Raw genomic sequence first — 19,785 nt, 5'->3', positions numbered from 1 at the left:
ACTCTAACCTTAACCAACTTCGAAAGAGTGCCTAAGCTTAACCAGTGTAGAAACAGGCGTCGGCCAATCAGAGAGCGTCTCCGAGAAATGCGGCTACGGAACAAAATAACGCGGAGGGCGTAAACAAGACTACAAAAATGATGTCGACCAATCACAGCACACCATACTCAGTGGGACACTGACACTGGCCAATCGCAGCGCTTTGTATGGGAGCAGGAAACGTCGGAGCGTACTCCCCGTCTCCGTGGATTAGCTTGCTAAACTAGTCAATAGGATTAGGCCTCTTGTTTTAATTCTTTTTGAAAATGTATAAAATACAAATACTTAGATCGTTAGTCAACGATCGACTAAATGCAGCTGTTGAAGAGATATTTGGAGTATTTGAAAGAACCATAGAAGAATATGAAGGAGAGATCGACCGTCAGCGTCAACTGCTGGATGCTCTGAAGCCTGAGATCAGAACAGGTTTGTAAAACCCAAATAATGTTTCGGACATTATTATTATTCTATTGATCTTATTAAAGAAACAGACCGACCGTTTAACAATTTATTGTAATCTGGGTGTCTCGCATCGTCACGTTCTGCAGTCAAACAAACCCTGCTGTTGCTGTATAGCTAGCTTTAAGCTAATAACATAGAACAACTATAGTTAAAACAACGTGTTACATAAAAGCATGTGTGGGGAGTGACTAGTGTCGACTAATATGGAAAACAATAGACGTGAAATGGCGACAAACAGTTTGAAAAATCGTCAACAACATGAACAGGAAGAAACTAACGTTAGCTGGTGTGTGTGTGATGGCTAAAGCTCTAGCATGTGGTGCCAGTGCCACAGCCCCTGAGCGAAGACAACAGAGGCCTCGCACAGAACAAGTTAGGTGTCGTCGCAGCAGGGGGGAGGGGAGGTACAGGTATGGGCAGGGTTTGATTGATTGAAAACTTTATTAACAGATTGCAGAATGGGTACGGCAAACAACTGCAGCTAAGAGGATGCAGACCAGAAAAATACTTTCGTCTTGTTTACATCAGGGTCCTCCATTTTCAATTCATAGAATGGCTATACATATAATAATAATAAACTTTATTTGTATAGCACCTTTCATACAGAAACTGCAGCTCAAAGTGCTTCACAACAGAAAAAAGACAAGGCATAAAATGAGCACATAAAGTGCAGACATATAAAATCACAGTTTTTCACATTAGGATCTAACATCCCAGCAACAGGCCACCTTGTTTATGGTTTGATTCAGTTTTAAATAGACAATAATAAAAAGAGTAAGATAAAATAGACTGAGTAAAATAGTGCAGTGCAATACAATTGTAGAATAGATTAAAAAATATATATATTTTACAGTGCAATAAAATAGTTCTGGATTACTGTTCAACAGTTCAAAGTCGTCTTTACCTTCTCTGTTTGGTATCCACAGTTTAAAACTTGATATATATATATATATATATATATATATATATATATATATATATATATACAAAATTGTATCTGAATATACTGTGAATAAAGGTAAACAGCAGACACAAAGGTGCAGATGAGGGTCTGTAAACCATATTGATCATTATATAGTCCATGCAGGGTTCAGTGGTTAAGAGTCATGCATTTCTAATTGTTCTCAAGTTCTGCCATATAGTCGTTAAAGAACCCAGGTCTTCTATCATAAAGAGTAGGTGGTTCCAGCTCACTATAGTCGTTAAAGAACCCAGGTCTTCTATCATAAAGAGTAGGTGGTTCCAACTCACTACAGTTGTTAAAGAACCCAGGTCTTCTATCATAAAGAGTAGGTGGTTCCAACTCACTACAGTTGTTAAAGAACCCAGGTCTTCTATCATAAAGAGTAGGTGGTTCCAACTCACTACAGTTGTTAAAGAACCCAGGTCTTCTATCATAAAGAGTGGGGGTTTCCAACTCACTATAGTCGTTAAAGAACCCAGGTCTTATATCATAAAGAGTGGGGGGTTCCAACTCACTACAGTTGTTAAAGAACCCAGGTCTTCTATCATAAAGAGTAGGTGGTTCCAGCTAGAGCTGCCGCAGTATTGATGTTTTCCTTACTGCACGGATTTGCAAAATATTTCCTACCGCCGCGGTTATTACCGCACGCACAAAAAAAAAAAAAAAAAATTTGAATGCATTTTTTTTTTAGTAGTAGTCTACTTTTTATAGCATATAGCCTGCCTCTAGTCTAAATGTCGATCTTTAGAGGATGACTTTGCAGCATGAATATTGTTTGGGATTCGGCAAGCACGCATTAGTTATTGAAAGTGAAACACGGATTCGAAGTTTCCCCTCTGGTCGTGCGCCGTTCACTCGGTGTCGCGGGCAGGGGTGGTTACCCCCCCGACCCTTTCTTATTATTATTACTATAAAGTTACTACTTTATAATAAAGGCATTCGTTTTGTGGCATTACCATTATATAGTTATACGTTCAATAACATCAGCGTATTTACCGGACCATCTCAGTTCCTTTCTTTGCTCAGAGCGTGCTGAGTTGTCCCATTCTGCGGTCTGTTAATAAAGTTTTCAATCAGACAAGTGTATAGAACGAAGGGCTTTTATTATAACATTCGTTGCAGACAGTAAAATCATTATGTCTCGTTTAGTACTCCTGAGGAGCGATGGTAGTCCACTCCGACGGGGAGTTAAAGCTAACGTTATTAGCCGTATTGTGATGAGCTCTGATCAATGGCTGACATTCAGGATGTAAAAAACTGCAGGACGCTCCCAACGTGTGACGCGTCTCTCTTCTGACCAATCAGTGGTCTGCAATGTTTCACGTGACTTTTCTGGTACCCAATAGGGTCGCTTGGAACCTCGATAAAGGAGTAGGGTATATCTGCAGAGCCGCAAGCCCAACGAGAGGAGGGTAATTCATTATTATTATTATAAAAAACAGCGGTGATGCGGTATTCAGCCTACTCTGCGGTGGCCGTGATGTAACAGCGATACCGCGGTAATGCGGTAATCGCGGCAGCTCTAGTTCCAGCTCACTATAGTCGTTAAAGAACCCAGGTCTTCTATCATAAAGAGTAGGTGGTTCCAACTCACTACAGTTGTTAAAGAACCCAGGTCTTCTATCATAAAGAGTAGGTGGTTCCAACTCACTACAGTTGTTAAAGAACCCAGGTCTTCTATCATAAAGAGTAGGTGGTTCCAACTCACTACAGTTGTTAAAGAACCCAGGTCTTCTATCATAAAGAGTGGGGGTTTCCAACTCACTATAGTCGTTAAAGAACCCAGGTCTTATATCATAAAGAGTGGGGGTTTCCAACTCACTATAGTCGTTAAAGAACCCAGGTCTTATATCATAAAGAGTGGGGGTTTCCAACTCACTACAGTTGTTAAAGAACCCAGGTCTTCTATCATAAAGAGTAGGTGGTTCCAACTCACTATAGTCGTTAAAGAACCCAGGTCTTCTATCATAAAGAGTAGGGGGTTCCAACTCACTATAGTCGTTAAAGAACCCAGGTCTTCTATCATAAAGAGTGGGGGTTTCCAACTCACTACAGTTGTTAAAGAACCCAGGTCTTCTATCATAAAGAGTAGGTGGTTCCAGCTCACTATAGTCGTTAAAGAACCCAGGTCTTCTATCATAAAGAGTAGGTGGTTCCAACTCACTACAGTTGTTAAAGAACCCAGGTCTTCTATCATAAAGAGTAGGTGGTTCCAACTCGCACTAGGTCCAATCACAGTAGAGTGACGTGACTGGTTTCATGAGAAAAAAAGCAAATGACCAATCGGAAGCTATCATTTGGCTTGTTTACTTCCATCTGCTCTAGTCTATATCGGACCTCCAAGAGCTAACGTTACTGTTTAAACAATGACCCAGTCAACTATTCACTTTTAGTTTAATACATGACGAGGCATTGTCTAACGGTATCTAGCTGGCTAGCTACTGATAGCTGCTGATATCAACAAATGCTCCAGCAATAGTCTACTCGAGTGCATAATACCTCCAGTCCCTCGTTAGCTAGCTTAGCTAGCTCACGTTGATCCATCTGTCCCAGTAAACTAAATTGTCTTAACGTTATCTACCGGGCTAGCAGTAGCTACAGATAGCTCCTGATATCAATGTCTTATAACATTGATTGAATGCGTATTCTAGCTGAGGGCATGTTGAATGTGATTTGACAAAAGAACGGTAACGCTATAAATAGGTCCAGCTGCATCGCCGGAGAATCCTTGCATGCTGAATGTAGGGTCTAGCTGAATATAGGGTCTAGCTGCAGGGCCGGAGAATCCTTGCTGGAGCTGGAGGCTACTCAAGTATACACACAGACAGTGGAGCTGTTTGCAGATAGCAAGCATTTTGACTTATTGCGTGGTGGCGATGTCTCGCAGATAATACAACTACAAGTATGATTATATAATATATATTTTATTTAAAAAAAAAATTATATAAAATATATATATATTTTTTTTTAATCAAAACAATTTTGGCAGGTAAGAAATATGCTTGGCGGGTAGACTCTTCCCATCTACCCGCCACTGGCCGGTGAGTCAAAAAGTTAATTTCGCTCCCTGTGTGTGTGTGTGTCTTACTCTGATCTCCTGCAGAGGAACACACCATTTACAAATGACACCGTCCATAAAGGAACCCGTGATTCCATTGCTATAGCAAACTTATAAATCATCAGATATAAGATAGCTAGCACTAACGTTCCCAGTGTCTCTGCAGTCTTAGCCCAAAAAAGTTCAACTTTTTTCAACCGAGAAAAAAAAAAAGCCTAGTCTAGACCATCCATGGCGCTATATAGACAGTGGACATTGGCACTAGCTATCTTAAAGGGGCTATGTACTATAAATGTCATTTTTCAGTCTCTAGCATTGTATTATAGTAATAGGAGTTCGTATCAATGTGTTTTAGTGTCTAAATACCATATTGGCGGATTGCTCTGTTTCAGCTCAGCCCCTTTCCTCCTCCAGTAAATCAGGCCATTTTGATTTGAAGGCCTGAGTCACGTCATTCGGGCTCTGGGTAGCGCACAGTGATGCGATTGGCTCTGTGGTTGGAGCTAATGCCCCCCCCCATTCTACCTAGACTAGACGGCGAGTGGAGGAAGCCACTTCCTCAGCTGCGAGGCGGAGTGGGGCCCGTGCGCTCTGGAGGGAGAGAAAGGAAGAGAGAGGGAGAGAGAGATGGAGAGAGGGGGCACTTGGGGGGGGGGGGGGGGTACCTGCCGGCCGCGCGCCACACACCCGCAAACGGGAGAAAAACACAAGCTGCCGCGTCTCATCACCGAGAGCCGAGAGGGAGAGAAAGGAAGAGAGAGGGGGCCTTGCCTGTATTTTTTTTCTCTCTCTCTCTCCCACCCCCTCCCTCTCTCTGCCGCGCGCGGACTCATCACCGAGAGGGAGAGAAGGGGAGAGAGGGGGCCTTGTCAATAACGGCTTCTCTCTCTCTCTCTCTCTCTTCCCCCCCCTCCCTCCCTCTACCAGTGCAGACTGTGGACTGTCACTCAAAGTGCTTATGGGTGGAGCCAGGCCATAACAGCCTGATTTCTTGAGGCTGAAAAATGATGGTTTTGAGTACTTGATTAGAAATATAAAACAATGCATTTTTTTGAAAAAAACCTTACAAATGTCTTCAATAGACTAACAGGAATTGTGTAAAGTTGCCCCAATAGTGCTAGGAATAGCAGTACATAGCCCCTTTAACTTACCTAATTAATACTCCAGTCTGCAAAAATACGACACATGGTGCTAATTCACGGGGCTGTAAACACCGGTAGCCTAGCCAAGCTCTAGTAGGCTGTAAGCTTGGCGCTGTTTAGCGTTAGCTAACGTTACATACAGCTCGTTGGTGGAAACGCAGCCTCAACAACATATTAACTGAAATAGCGTTCGCTTAGCAGCAAGCATTATCCATGAGACATTTTGTTTTCCAACATGTAAGCTAAAACTTACCCATGATCCGAGTAGCTGTCATCACGGTTCCAGGGTGCTTGCTCGTGCATCACTGCTTTTTTCTCTTTGTCGTTAGTACACAGAATGCAGTCATGGCAGACAAGGGAAATGATACTGCCCCAGCACTTCCTGTAGTGCATTTGCGCAGTTTTGAATGAACGTTACCGGCTCTCTGTTTTTATACGACGCATCGACACTAAAATTCCACATCGACGAATTTTTATGATCGACGTCGCCGATTATGTCGACTAATCGTTGCAGCCCTATAAAGAACACATGGCTTCTATCCTAAAGAGTAGAGGGTTCCCCATCATTCCAACTCACTATAGTCGTTAAAGAACCTAGGACTTCTATCGTAAAATAGGGGTGTGGAAATTCCTAGATTCTAAGATGCATCGATGCAGTGACCGTGAACCAACAAACTAGATTCCTGTACCGGATCTCCTCTCTGGTAAACAAGAATACCCTGAAGACTCTGGCAGGAGCACTCATTCAAGGGTACTACGACTATGCTTGCACCTCATGGTACCAAAGCACCTCAAAGGCGCTAAAAACTAAATTACAAACATCACAAAACAAACTAGTCAGACTACTGCTTGACCTTACTCCTAGAACCCACCTCACCCCTGCCCACTTTGACAACCTAGGATGGCTTAGAGTAGACTACAGAGTAGTGTTGTCAAAAATATCGAAGTATCGATACATATCGATACTGAATATTTAAAACGGCTTCGATACTCATTTCCCGAAATACCGATACTTTCTGCAGTATCGGTACCAGCTGGCGAGTGTTCTACAGCAAGTTGTTGACGCGCTGTTTGTTCAGAGCGCGCTTGCCCCTCCGGCTCCTCCGAGTCCAGCCCTCTCCCTCACAGAGCCGTCTTCAGTTAGTACATAAACATTTTAGCAGTGCCAGCGCGGATCTCCATAAATAAATGAAAGAGGTTCGTGACAGCTGCTCTTTCAACGTCACTGTGACTGAAGCATTAAACCATTAACTCTAGTTTAATACATGATACGTTGTCTACTGATGGCGCATAATATCAACAGCTGATTCGTTGTAACATTACAGCTACCAGCTAACGTTAGCTACTGCTAGCAGTTAGCTCCGTTAGCTTAGCTGGCCACCGTTATAATAATAATAATAATAATAGATTGGATTTGTAATGCACTTTTTGTTCGCTGGGATTCCAAAGTGCTACACTACATGGTTAAAACAGTTAAAAAATAGAATAAAATAGTTATTAGTAAAACAAATAAAATAAAATACAGAATAAAAATAGAACATAGTTAATTAAAAACATAGTATAAACAGACAATTTAAAAACAAAGCGCAATAAAATTTAAATAAAAAGCTAACAGTCAAAGGCCTTTTTGAACAGATAGGTTTTCAGGCCTGCTTTAAAAGAGTCCAGGCTCTGTGGTGCCCTCAGCTGGATGGGGAGGCTGTTCCACAGGCGTGGTGCAGCCGTGCAGAAGGCTCGGTCACCCATGGTGCAGAGCCGGGTATTGGGGACCTGAAGGAGCAGGCTACCTGCGGATCTGAGGGTGCGGGTGAAGGATTGTGGAGTGATGAGTTCCTGAAGGTAGAGGGGTGCGTGTCCGTTTATGCAGTTATGGGTGATCGTAAGGATTTTGTAGGTGATCCGGGATGAGACGGGGAGCCAGTGTAGTGAGTGAAGGATGGGGGTTATGTGATCGTGTTTACGGACTCTCATCAGGATCCTGGCAGCGCTGTTCTGGATGTATTGCAGCTTTTGGATGCTCTTGCCAGGAATCCCGATGAAGAGTCCGTTACAGTAGTCCAGTCTTGAGGAGATAAAGGCATGGACAAGCTTCTCTGCATCTGACAGGGTTAGAATGCATGGAAACGGAGCAACGTTAACGTTTAAACGTTATGTCGAGGTCATACAATACTACAGTCGACATAAGGTTAACGTTACCCCGTTTCCATCAAGTGTTTAAATAGCAGCAATCTTGTTGAAAATGTAACGTTACTAAAATGCTCCGAGCATAGCCTCTCTCTCTCTCTCTCTCTCTCTCTCTCTCTCTCTCTCTCTCTACCGCTACCTCTCTCTCTCTCTCTCTCTCTCTCGCTCGCTCCTCGTTATCTTTAAATACAAATCGAAACTGTTACTAACTGTAATACAAACAGTTCAGTTTGTCAGGTACATGCAACACAGATTACAGTGTTTACATCTGTCTGCTTGAGAAAATACCATGTTTTGCATTTGCAATAAAAATTATTGAAGTGAGATGAATAGTTATTTTTAAATGTGTGATCTAAAGATAAACAAAGGGTTTTAAAAGTGTTATATTTATCTTCTCTTATAGTACCAGATTCGAAGCTGAGGAGAATCAACCAGCAACAAAAGCTAAATTTGTTTATAAAAAAATAAAAAAATAAAAATAAAAATATATATATATATATATTTTTTTTGGTATCGAAATGGTATCGAAGTATCAATCCTTTTCAAGGTATCGAAGTCGAAATTCCAGTATCGTGACAACACTACTACAGAGTACAGCAACTTGCAATGGGCCTGGTCTACAAGATACACTACACGACTAAGGTACCCATGTTACGTACATGTCAAAATACTTCCAAAAGGTCAGTGAATACCACGATCACAACACCAGAGGGAGCTCCACAAATCATGTTAAACCCAGATTCGGCTCAAACAAGGGACTAAACACGTTTCGCAATTATGCCACATCAATGTGGAACGCCCTACCCACAGCTGTAAAGGAATGTGAATCACTACCCACTTTCAAAACCACTCTCAAAGAGCACCTACGGGAGACTGCAATTCGAAACTGGCCCCTGTAAATGTCCTAACCCAACCCCCTCCAATGTACAGTAAATGTCCTAACCCAATAATACACGAGACCCTCTTCTTGGGACCAAGTAAGGTTTAGTCAATAATCCAATGTACAGTTACCCCCACCCGCCTACCCAACCCCCCCCACCCACCCAACCACCTCCAATGTACAGTTTCCCACCCCACCATACCCACCCCCCCCCCCCCTCCACCCCACCTACCCAACCTCCTCCAATGTAGTTTCTTCGTCAAATGTATACTCTCTTTTTTAGACTCTTTTTGTATCACAAACGGTACTGTATTTGTAAATCTGGTATGTCATAAATGTATAGATGTAGCAGTAGTACTGTCTATCTGTATTAGAGAATCCGATACCATTTTTTTCCTTCCCGATCCGATCGGCCGATACCGATACTGATCCAATACCAGTGCATACATTAAAAAAAATTTAATAAAAAATTATATAAACTGTTTTTATTTTATTTTTATTTTTATACAGCTACTGTTTTATATATACTGTTTTTTAGTAATAGCTATAAAGTAATGGTGTTTATTCAACAACAGGTGATTGTATAGATTAGTATTAGTATCATTAATTGACAACTATCTCAATGAGTTCACCCACGGAATGGTTGTTGGGACATTGATTCCGCACGGACGTTATATGTTGTTGCACTCCAGAAGGCTCCGGTAACTTCAGTTAGTAGTAGAGGCTCTGTTGTGATTTTTGCACAATAAATATTCAACATTCTCTTTTGAGACTCCGCCTCAGACTTATCATTTGGCACTAAAAGCTAAACATTGTCACCGACATGTCATTAATTGTGTGGGGGGGTCGATCAGTGACCACGTTAGCGTGAGCTAGGTTAGCATGAGCTAATGTTAGATGGAAACAAGTAGGGCTGACCTTCGAAGCTTTTTTTGGCAATCGAAGCGTCGGGGCCGAGCTTCGATTTTAATTCGAAGCTTCGAAAAATAAAAATAAAAAAATATATTTTTTTTAATATTCTTTTTTTAATATTTTTTTTTTTATCTTATGTTGTGGGACTTGTACAGCACTTTCGTAAACGTTGTTGTTTTTAAATGTGCTCTATAAATAAAGTGGGTTGGATTAATTAATTAAGTAGCCCCTTTCGTGACTGACGCATCCAACAAGGTTTCACTCGGCTGTGTGATTTAATTCAAGGTGGATCGCTGTTGTCGTTTGAACAACTTCAGATTTCATGGGAACTACCAATCCCCCAAATCAAGAATGTTTAAGATGAATGAAGTAAGATTTTGATTATTTGAAATATGGCCTGTGTAGACTAAACTATGCACAGAATTATGTCAGTCTACAAGGTCCGGATTCTACATGGTCCGGCAATGTAGACCTTGTAGACTCCACTACAGACCAATTATCAGTGAATGTTCATGCATTTTTAAGAAGGGCAACTTCCACAAAAAAACAAAGAACTCACCAAAACATCTCAGTAGCACCTTATCTAAATGTTATATTTCATATATGGAGATTCATATTTATTTATGTATTGCATGCATTTCTACATTTTATTTCCTATTTTGTTTATTCATCCCAGTATCTTTCTTTCTTATGTGTGGAATTCTACAAGGTGCGCGCACACACACACACACACACACACACCTACACACACACCTACACACACACACACTTACATTTAGTCATTTAGCTGACGCTTTTATCCAAAGCGACTTACAAGTTCTGTATGACAAGACAGCAAGAAGGGTACAACTCTATCAGCTGAGTAACAATGTTCATCAAAGTGTTGCGTGTTACAGTGTAGGTTAGTTTATTAGGACAAGTGCATGACAGTAAGGTTAGTCACGGTTAGATTTTTTTTTTTTTTTTTATCATTTCAGATAATGGTTGAAGAAGTGAGTCTTTAGTCGACGGCGAAAGATTGGACGGGATTCGGCTGTCCTAACTGGGATTAGAGATGTTCCGATACCATTTTTTTCCTTTCCGATCCGATTCCGATACCTAAGCTTTGGGTATCGGCCGATACCGATACTTATCCGATACCAGTGCATACATTAAAAAAAAAAAAGTATAAAAATTATATATATATATATATTTTTTTTTTACAGATACTGTTTTATATATACTGTTTTTTTTTTGTAATAACTAGAAAGTAATGGTATTTATTCAACAGGTGATTGTATAGATTTGTATTAGTATCATTAATCAATGAGTATGGGGCTGCAGCACTGCAGATACACCCTACTCTAGATCCACTCGCTTTGCACTCGCTACCCAGTGGCTCTGCAGATATACCCTACTCAGTCTACAAGCTCCGTTGAAGTAGCAGAGGAACTGTTGTGATTTTTGCACAATAAATATTCAACATTCTCTTTTGAGACTCCGCCTCAGACTCTTATCATTTGGCACTAAAAGCTAAACATTGTCGCCGATATGGCTGTCCGCAACATGTCATTAATTGTGTACGCGACGTGCAATTGTGCAATGACGACATTAACGTGAGCTACTGTAGGTTAGCTAGCATGAGCTACCGGTATACGGAAAGACCATAGAAGACTGTAACGTTACTGGTGACATTGTGATTTAACTTGGAATACTCCTTTGCCAACTTGCTGTACTTTGCTTGCAGGTCTGCAGCCATTATTGCTGGATTATAAATAGCCCCAACTTTAGCCAAGGTAACGTCAAAGCTAGCTTTCAGTTAGCTGTTCAATGCTAATAACACCAGCCACCAAGCGAACTCATCAGAGCTCCCTGTCAACAGCGCTCTGTCGGGACGATGGCATTTTAAGAAAGTATCTGCTCTGCTGTTAAAATGACAAATGGCAATTGACACTTTAATTCACGGTCGATTAAGCACACGTTTGTTTTATAATGCTCACTCGGCGAGTAGGGTATATCTACAGAGCCCAACGTCCGCAGTGTTGTTGATAAATTACGTCATATGGTATCGGAGCGCAACATTAGAGGGTACTCGCCGATACCGATACCAGCATTTTAGGCAGTATCGGCGGCATTTCCGATACTGGTATCGGTATCGGAACAACTCTAACTGGGATGGGTAGTTCACACACACACACACACACACACACCTACACACACACACAAATCGAAGTAAAAAAAAAAATTCTTGATTTTTTTTTTTTTTTTTACTTCGATTTTTTTTTAATGTTCGAAGCTTGTGGAATCGAACGTTCGAAGCTTCGAAGCATTTAAGACAGCCCTAGAAACAAGACAATATAACGTTACCGGTGAAAAGGTGATTTACCTTGGAATACTCCTTTGCCAACTGCTGTACTTTGCTTGCAGGTCTGCAGCCATTATTGCTGGATTATGAATAGCCCCAACTTTAGCCAAAGTAACGTTAAAGCTAAAACTAGCTTTTCGGTTAGCTCTTCAGCTAATGCTAATAACACCAGCAAGCGAACCCATCAGAGCTCCCTGTCGACACCCCTCTCTCGGGACGATGGCATTTAAGAAAGTATCTGCTGTTAAAATGACAAACAGCATTGACACTTTAATTCACGGTCGATTAAAAACACATTTGTTTTATAATGCTCACTCAGCAGACCGCACGTGTTGTTGATAAATGACGTCATATGGTATCGGAGCGCAGAATTAGAGGGTACTCGCCGATACCAGCATTTTAGGCAGTATCGGAGGCATTTCTGATACTGGTATCGGTATCGGAACAACTCTAATCTGTATGTCATGTATGTCATATATGTTATGATGAATTGAAAATGGGGGACCCTGACAAGACTAAAGTCTTTCTCTGGTCTGCATCCCCTTAACAATTGTGTGTATTGAGCTGTACTGTATGTACCCATTCTGCAATCTGTTAATAAAAATGTCAATCAATCAATACCTTTTCCTGTATTAATCTGAACCGTAGTAGAGAGTACATGGTAGAGCTGCCGCGGTTTTGCTGTTACGTCACGCCCACCGCAGCGTTTAACTGAATACCGCATCAACGCTGTTTTTTATAATAATACTCTCAACCAAAGCAATGCAAGGGAAACATTTTGATTGACAGTCGAATCTGCCAATTACATCACACCGCTTGCACCCGCCTCTGCTGTTACCACCAATCGGCAAGCGCCTATTCGGTTTTTACTTCCTGGATGTTAGCCATTGATCACAACAAGGCTAATAACATTTAGCTCTCCGCCGGAGTGGACTACCAGAGCTCCAGTCCACAGGAGTACTAAACGAGGCATAATGATTTAATACTGCAACGAATGTTATAATAAAAGCCCTTCGTTCTATACACTTGTCTGATTAAAAACTTTATTAACAGACCGCAGAATGTGCACAACTCAGCACGCTCTGAGCAAAGGAAGGAACGGAGATATGAATTGAGTAATGCTTGCCTTGCTATGGTCCGGTAAATACGCTGATGTTATTGAACGTGTAACCAGGGCCGCCTGGGAGAAATGCGAGGCCCTGTGCGAGATTTAAACGCGAATTCACACACAGCACATGTCGTATCTCCAAATGTTGTGAAGTAACATATGTTTTGCCTGGAAAAAAACATTGTTATTAACAAAACATTCGGGAGGGGAAGGAAGGAAGAGTGGGGTAATGTCATGATTTTCATTAATCTTACCTGCACCAAGGAACGCAGGGCGAAAGGCCGCAACACAGGTCTCCACGTTGACGAAAGGCCTCTCGCTGGCGGGACAAAAATAACCCCCTGCTATTCTCACGGCTAATGTCAATGGTCGTAGCACAAGCTAACAGCTAACTCAAGGCTAACTGATAGCATCAAACGAACGTTCCCAGCCGAGCGCAGCCGGCAGCTAACGTCGTAGCTAAACAGCTAACTGGCTAACAGTTAGCTCAACCAGGCTATCGCTAACCATTAGCTAACGCAGAAGCAAGCTATGCGGCTACATACAGGTGCTGACACCAGGTCACACACCGTTAGCTACTAGTAGTACTACAACAGCTAGTCGGCCAGTTTAGCTCCAGAGAGAGAGAGATAGAGAGAGATGTCCACGGCGGGAATAGAATAGAGTTAATAGAATAGGTTAAAAACTCACCAAACGTCCAAGAGGATGGAGACAACCGCGTGGAGTTGACGAAGTTCATCTGCCAAACGACCATCCTCTTCATCTTGGCTGTATGTGCTGTCTCTAGGTTAGCTAACGCTAGTTAGCCTTTAGCTAAGCTAGCTACTAGCCGACATCATCATGGCTATACCATGACAAGGCTCCGGCCATTTGTCCCGCTAGCGAGAGGCCTTTCGTCAACGTTCCTTGGTGACCGACCGACTGATAATGACCGACCTCTTTCTTCATCTTGGCTGGCATAACTAAGCATAATAGTCAAAAGCTGCACGCGCGAAATAGTCAAACGCAGCTGACTCACGCCGGCGTACTACACATGATGTAAGTAAAACCACTCCCTTCGTTGAAACCAATAGTATGTCTGCTGCAGAACCCCAGAGGCTGAGCTCCAATAGTGAGTATGTCTGCAGACCCAGGAACAAGTCAGACACATTCTACAAACGTGTCTAATGTGAAATATATAAGCATATAAGCAAAACTAGATTTTAGGTATGTGATGAAAAAGGGCCTCGCGGGAAGGGGGGCCTCGCAAAAAAAATTAAAAATAAAAATAAAAAAAATAATAAATAAAAAATATTTTATTTTTATTTATTTTTTATTTTTTATTTTGCGAGGCCCCCCTTCCCGCGAGGCCCTGTGCGACCGCACTGCTCGCACACCCCCTGAGGCGGCCCTGCGTGTAACTATATAACGTTAATGCCACAAAACGAATGCCTTTGTTAATCAAGTAGTAACTTTATAATAATAATAAGAAGAAAGGGTCGGGGGGGGGGGGTAACCACCGGGCGCTACCAGCCTACCACCCCTGCCCGCGACACCGAGTGCACTGCGCACGACCAGAGGGGAGACTTCGAATCCGTGTTTCATTTTCAATAACTAATGCGTGCTTGCCGAATCCCAAACAATATTCATGCTGCAAAGTCATCCTCTAAAGATAGACACTTAGCCTAGAGGCAGGCTATATGCTATAAAGAGTAGACTACTAAAAAATAAAATAAAAAATGCATTGCAACTTTTTTTTTGCGGTTATATTGTGGCGGTATGAAATATTACGCAAATTTGTGCGGTAAGGAAAATATCAATACCGCGGCAGCTCTAGTACGTTTTGTTAGCTTGTTATAACTAGCCGGACTTCGGGGTAATTCCCTCTGTAAGGTGGTGACAGTAGACCGTTCTCTCAAGGACTGGGCATTAATTTCCGTTTGCAGCTCTCTATTCTTATGTTATTGACTAACGTTACACGCAAATTAAGTGCTGCCTCTCTCTACCGTTCCCGCTACACTCAGATTAGTTTCCCTACCCTCACTTCGTTAACCATACATACTAACGTTATCATTCATAGCTATTATGGTCTGTAATGTCAACTGGATAATGTTAGCTTTGTTTGCAAACGTTGGTTAACGTTCGCTATCTATAACGTTAGCCAGTTTCCCCACATGACATGTTGTGATATTGTTATTGACTAACGTTACACGCAAATTAGGTGCTGCCTCTCTACCGTCCCGCTACACTATGACTACTACATCAACGTTTCCCTAATCCCTACTCTCACTTTGTTAACGTTAGCTAACGTTATCATATTATGATCTGTAATGTCAACTGGATAACGTTAGCTTTGTTTAGCAAACGTGAGTTGGAGAAGGGATGTGTGAATATTCGCTGCTTGCGTGGACCTATATATCCCAAAACGCATCGCTCTTAGTCCTAAAGGAGCAGGCAACACCCTACTACTTTTATCACATTTCAGAATGTTGAGGGACAAATGGATAGATTATCAAACATGTTTGAAATAGATTCGGGAATTCTACGACCTTAGAATTTGTCTAATCACGATCGCGGTTAAACTCGCATGTCTTAATAATGAAAAAAAATATATATAAAAAAAGAATAAAAATGAATTTTTTAAATACAAGTGCGGTACCACCGCATCCCGCAGTGATTAGCCACACACAACCGCGGTGAGAAAATGTCATACCGCGACAGCCCTAGAAATACTATAACACTCACTCATTCACACAAATTGATGTGAATCAAGTCTTCATTTATTATCATCTGGAGTCGCACTGTAGCGCACGTGTGTGTGTATGTGCAGGATACAGTATCAGCTGCTGCATCTTTAATGAACTATAGATTTATATGGAATTCGTTAATCTATTCTAGTCTATTGCACTATATCGTGCGATTGGGTTAACTTTAACTGTGAGCCAGACGGCTTAGTGAAGTACTATACGAGCGGTAATGCTCAGATTGCTCATTGAGTCATGACTATAAATGCTAAACGTAATTGTCGTATTTATTATAATTATTTAATTCCGATGATAGAAACAGTCCGTCTGTAGAATCGACTTGAAGCAATCACCAACTATTTGTTCAGGGGGGTTGATATTGTTATTTTGATATAAACTCTATTGCAGAGATGGTTATTAAGACAGCATTTATGAGGAATGTGTAAAGCGTGAATGTGTGTCTGGTCTGACAGTTCATGAAGTTTATCTTGGAATAATGATGGATAAGATAACGTTATTTGAAGAAGCTCTTTGTACCCAAACGCCTGTATCTAATAATAATAATTTAAATATAGCACGATAGAATAATATAGCACTATATTCTATTGTGCTACAATTAATTTAGTTTCTATCCCATTTAATATATATTCAATCTCTTTATTAAGTTGTGTTAAGTTGTAAGTTAAGTTGTAAAATTGTACTGCACGCTCACAGACACACACAACAGATGAGGAAGTAGACAGATCCGACCAGCATTGCTGGCTCCTCACAATGCAAACGCGAAAAAATTTACATTACAGATGAACTGCAGAGAAAATTCCCAATTTATCGTCCCGGTCGAGACTAATTGGAAGCGGAGTGCAACTAGGGGTGGGACGATACATCGATCCAGATCGATATATCGATCTATTATCAATAATCAAATAGGATCGATGCCACGTAAAAAGATCGATTCATATTGCGATACTCTTATTTTGAAAATCCGGCGACGTCATCGCCCCGCGCCCAGTGTTGTGAAACTCAAACTCCGTTTAACATCAACAGCAGTAGCGTCGTCTAGAGCGTCACTAGAGCAAGACTAGTGTGCCTATTCTGTGACCCAAAACATGTCCCTGCTGTTTTATTCCACAACGGGTCCAATGCATCTAACCTGCTTTGCAATCCTCGTCACTCCATTATGCCCACGTCGCGTTAAAGATCGAAGATAACGTTACGTTAGCGTGAGCTAACAAGCTAACCCAGAGCCATAGGCAGAGAGAAGTGGGGACTGGGAGGGTGCATTCTCGGGATAGCCCCACTAACAGGATCTGGCCGGTACTGCACCTTGGGACTCCCAATATGCTTTTCCAGCCAAAATACAGCTCTGTGACAGTGAATAGGATATTAATATCGAGAAAAAAAAGAAAAACGAACCAAAAACAGTGAACAGGAGGTCTATTTGTATTAAAAACAATAGATTGTTTTTCATTTAAATGTCTGGAAGAGCTCAAGAATAAAAATGTCATGATATTTCCATTGCCTTTTTCTTTGTTGATTTAAATGTTACGATTGTATTAAATGGGCACATAATATCGTCTCATATCGATCGCAGGCACCTGAATCGAATCGTATCGTATCGTGGCAGACTGTGTGATATCGGATAATATCGTATCGTTGTCCAAAGAATCGATATTGTATCGTATCGTGATTAAACTGGTGATTCCCACCCCTAAGTGCAACGCGTGCAAAGCTTGACCATATGTTTCTGTGTCTAATAAAGGTGCTGGCGATCTCAAAGCTCACATGGACACAGAAAAACATTACAAACAAAGCAGTGCGAGGCGAGAGTTTGATGGCAAAGTTGACCGAATTGATTGAAGAATGCAGCTATACAGAGAGAGAACGAAAATAATTTAAAACTATTTTGATGCCTCAAAATGATGTTTTGGTTTGATAAGATGCTTATGATACAATCATTCTAAGGATTATGTGTGTAATAAATTAGTTTAGTACACTAATTACAACAAATCTGAAACTGCATAGTGCACTTTTAAATTTGTATCTTTGTGAGATTACTGTTTTATAATTTACATTACATTGAAAAGATACAAAGATATATTTTTTAAAGCTGGATTTTCTAATACAGAAGAGGTATTATTTAGAACATTACTTCATATTTTTCTTGTTATTATTTTGTCCAGTAAGACTTGAAAATATATATTATTTTGTCATAGGTTGATTTAGTTATTTTCTTGAGATTTGTCAGATAGATTACTTTATGCATAATACAGCATGTTGAGTAACTTTGGTTATAGAGATATTATTTTGTTATATAAAATAATATAAACAATAATTTTATATTCATACAGAGGAGGCATACTATAAGGCATCTTATTTCTATTTTTTTTTATTATCTTTCTTCCCCTCTTTTTCCCGATTTTTCTCCCATCCCACCCTTCCTGGTTGTTGCGTACTTTCCCCTACTGTTGACGCGGGAGGCGTCTACCTTAATGATAAGCAAGCAGTGCAAAAATGCGGAAGCATTCGTCACCGCACGCCACTACGGTAAAGCGCCTTTCTTTTCAGGCCCGCTTTGGGAGCTGTCGCGCGGAAATAGGCTGTCTATTGCCATTCTCTTTGACAAACTCTAACCTTAACCAGCTCCTTAACAGCGCCTAAACTTAACCGTTCTAACCTTAACCAACTCCGAAACAATGCCTAACCTTAACCTTAACCATGCCTAACCTTAACCATAGAAATTATATTGCCATTCTCTTTGACAAACTCTAACCTTAACCAGCTCCTTAACAGCGCCTAAACTTAACCGTTCTAACCTTAACCAACTCCGAAACAATGCCTAACCTTAACCTTAACCTTAACCATGCCTAACCTTAACCGGCGAAAGAATACATGTTAAAAAAAAAAATCACGTTAAAAAAAAAATATTCGATGGGATTCGAACTCGCCAGCAAACGAGCCATAGGATCCACAGCCATGTAGTCTTGCCAATTGAGCTATTTCTAGATACTGAATAAGGGGCGGTGACTTATATATATTGAGCTCCGCTCGTGTCGAACCAAGGCGGGATCTCATGCGCATGCGCGGGCACCTTGCGCGAGCACGCCGGCGCACGCACGCACCTGAGCGAGCACGCCGCCGCCGGTGCACGCACGGGCGCTGGGCGGCGGAAAATGAAAGGCGCATTACCGCACGACACTACGGTAGAATGCTTCCGCATTCTTGCACTGCTTGCTTATCATTAAGGAAAACGCGTCCGGGAGACCGGAGACTGTCACATGCTTTCCTCCGACGCATGTGCAGCCTGCCGGCAGGCCAACCTGGCCGCGCAGGTTCTCACCGGGGAGAGTGTAGCGTGTGGGAGGCCACAGCCGCCACACTATCTCTCCATAGTTCCAACCCTTGCTGAGCAGGCGCCCCGACCGAACTGTAGGGGTCGCTGTCCACAACGCCCAGGACCCACCCTTCAGCTTTCCCACCCTCTGATACAGCCAATTGTATCAGTGTGAGAGGCCAGCCAAGCTGATAGCAACGCCGGGAGCTGGATTCGAACAGGCGAATCCAGTGTCTCCCGGTGTTGGTGACGAACGTAATCTCCGTGCGCCACCTGCCCCCCCCTATAAGGCATCTTTGAGTAAACTTTGAGTATCATTAAGTATCTTGAGGCTGAAGTGTCCTCTTTAAAAAAAAAAATATCACAATATGGTCACCCTTGAAGTCTCATTATAATTCACTTAATAAAATAATGACGAGTCCGCCTCCTAAAAAGACAAAAGTTAGTGACACGACTCACACCGCCGCCGCCAAAGTAAGGACTTTGCTCTGTATCGTCAATCAATGGTCAAATAAATATTTGATTAAGGAATATAATATGCCTTTTTGTATTATTTCTGTGTATCAGCAAAATGTTATATTTTTATGTTAGATATTGAGGGAAATTAAGATTCTCAGATTTTTTACAAACCGCCGCTT

At 41.5% G+C, this 19,785-nt stretch overlaps 1 protein-coding gene across 1 annotated transcript in view; it reads left to right on the top strand.

The window, feature by feature from the left end:
• The first annotated feature begins 227 nt into the window (after positions 1-227).
• Positions 228-19,785, top strand: part of LOC311226849 (uncharacterized protein) — a 29,065-nt gene continuing 9,507 nt past the window's right edge. Inside the window, exon 1 of the mRNA XM_084312273.1 lies at positions 228-465. Within this exon, the coding sequence (XP_084168399.1) occupies positions 306-465 (160 nt within the window). The 5' untranslated portion in view covers positions 228-305. The remainder of the gene's footprint in view (positions 466-19,785) is intronic.

Source organism: Notolepis coatsorum, assembly GCF_963971535.1.
Source record: "Notolepis coatsorum genome assembly, chromosome: 4".
Lineage (NCBI taxonomy): Eukaryota > Metazoa > Chordata > Actinopteri > Aulopiformes > Paralepididae > Notolepis > Notolepis coatsorum.
The sequence above is the reverse complement of the archived record's forward strand: the minus strand, read 5'-3'. Positions and strand labels throughout refer to the sequence as shown.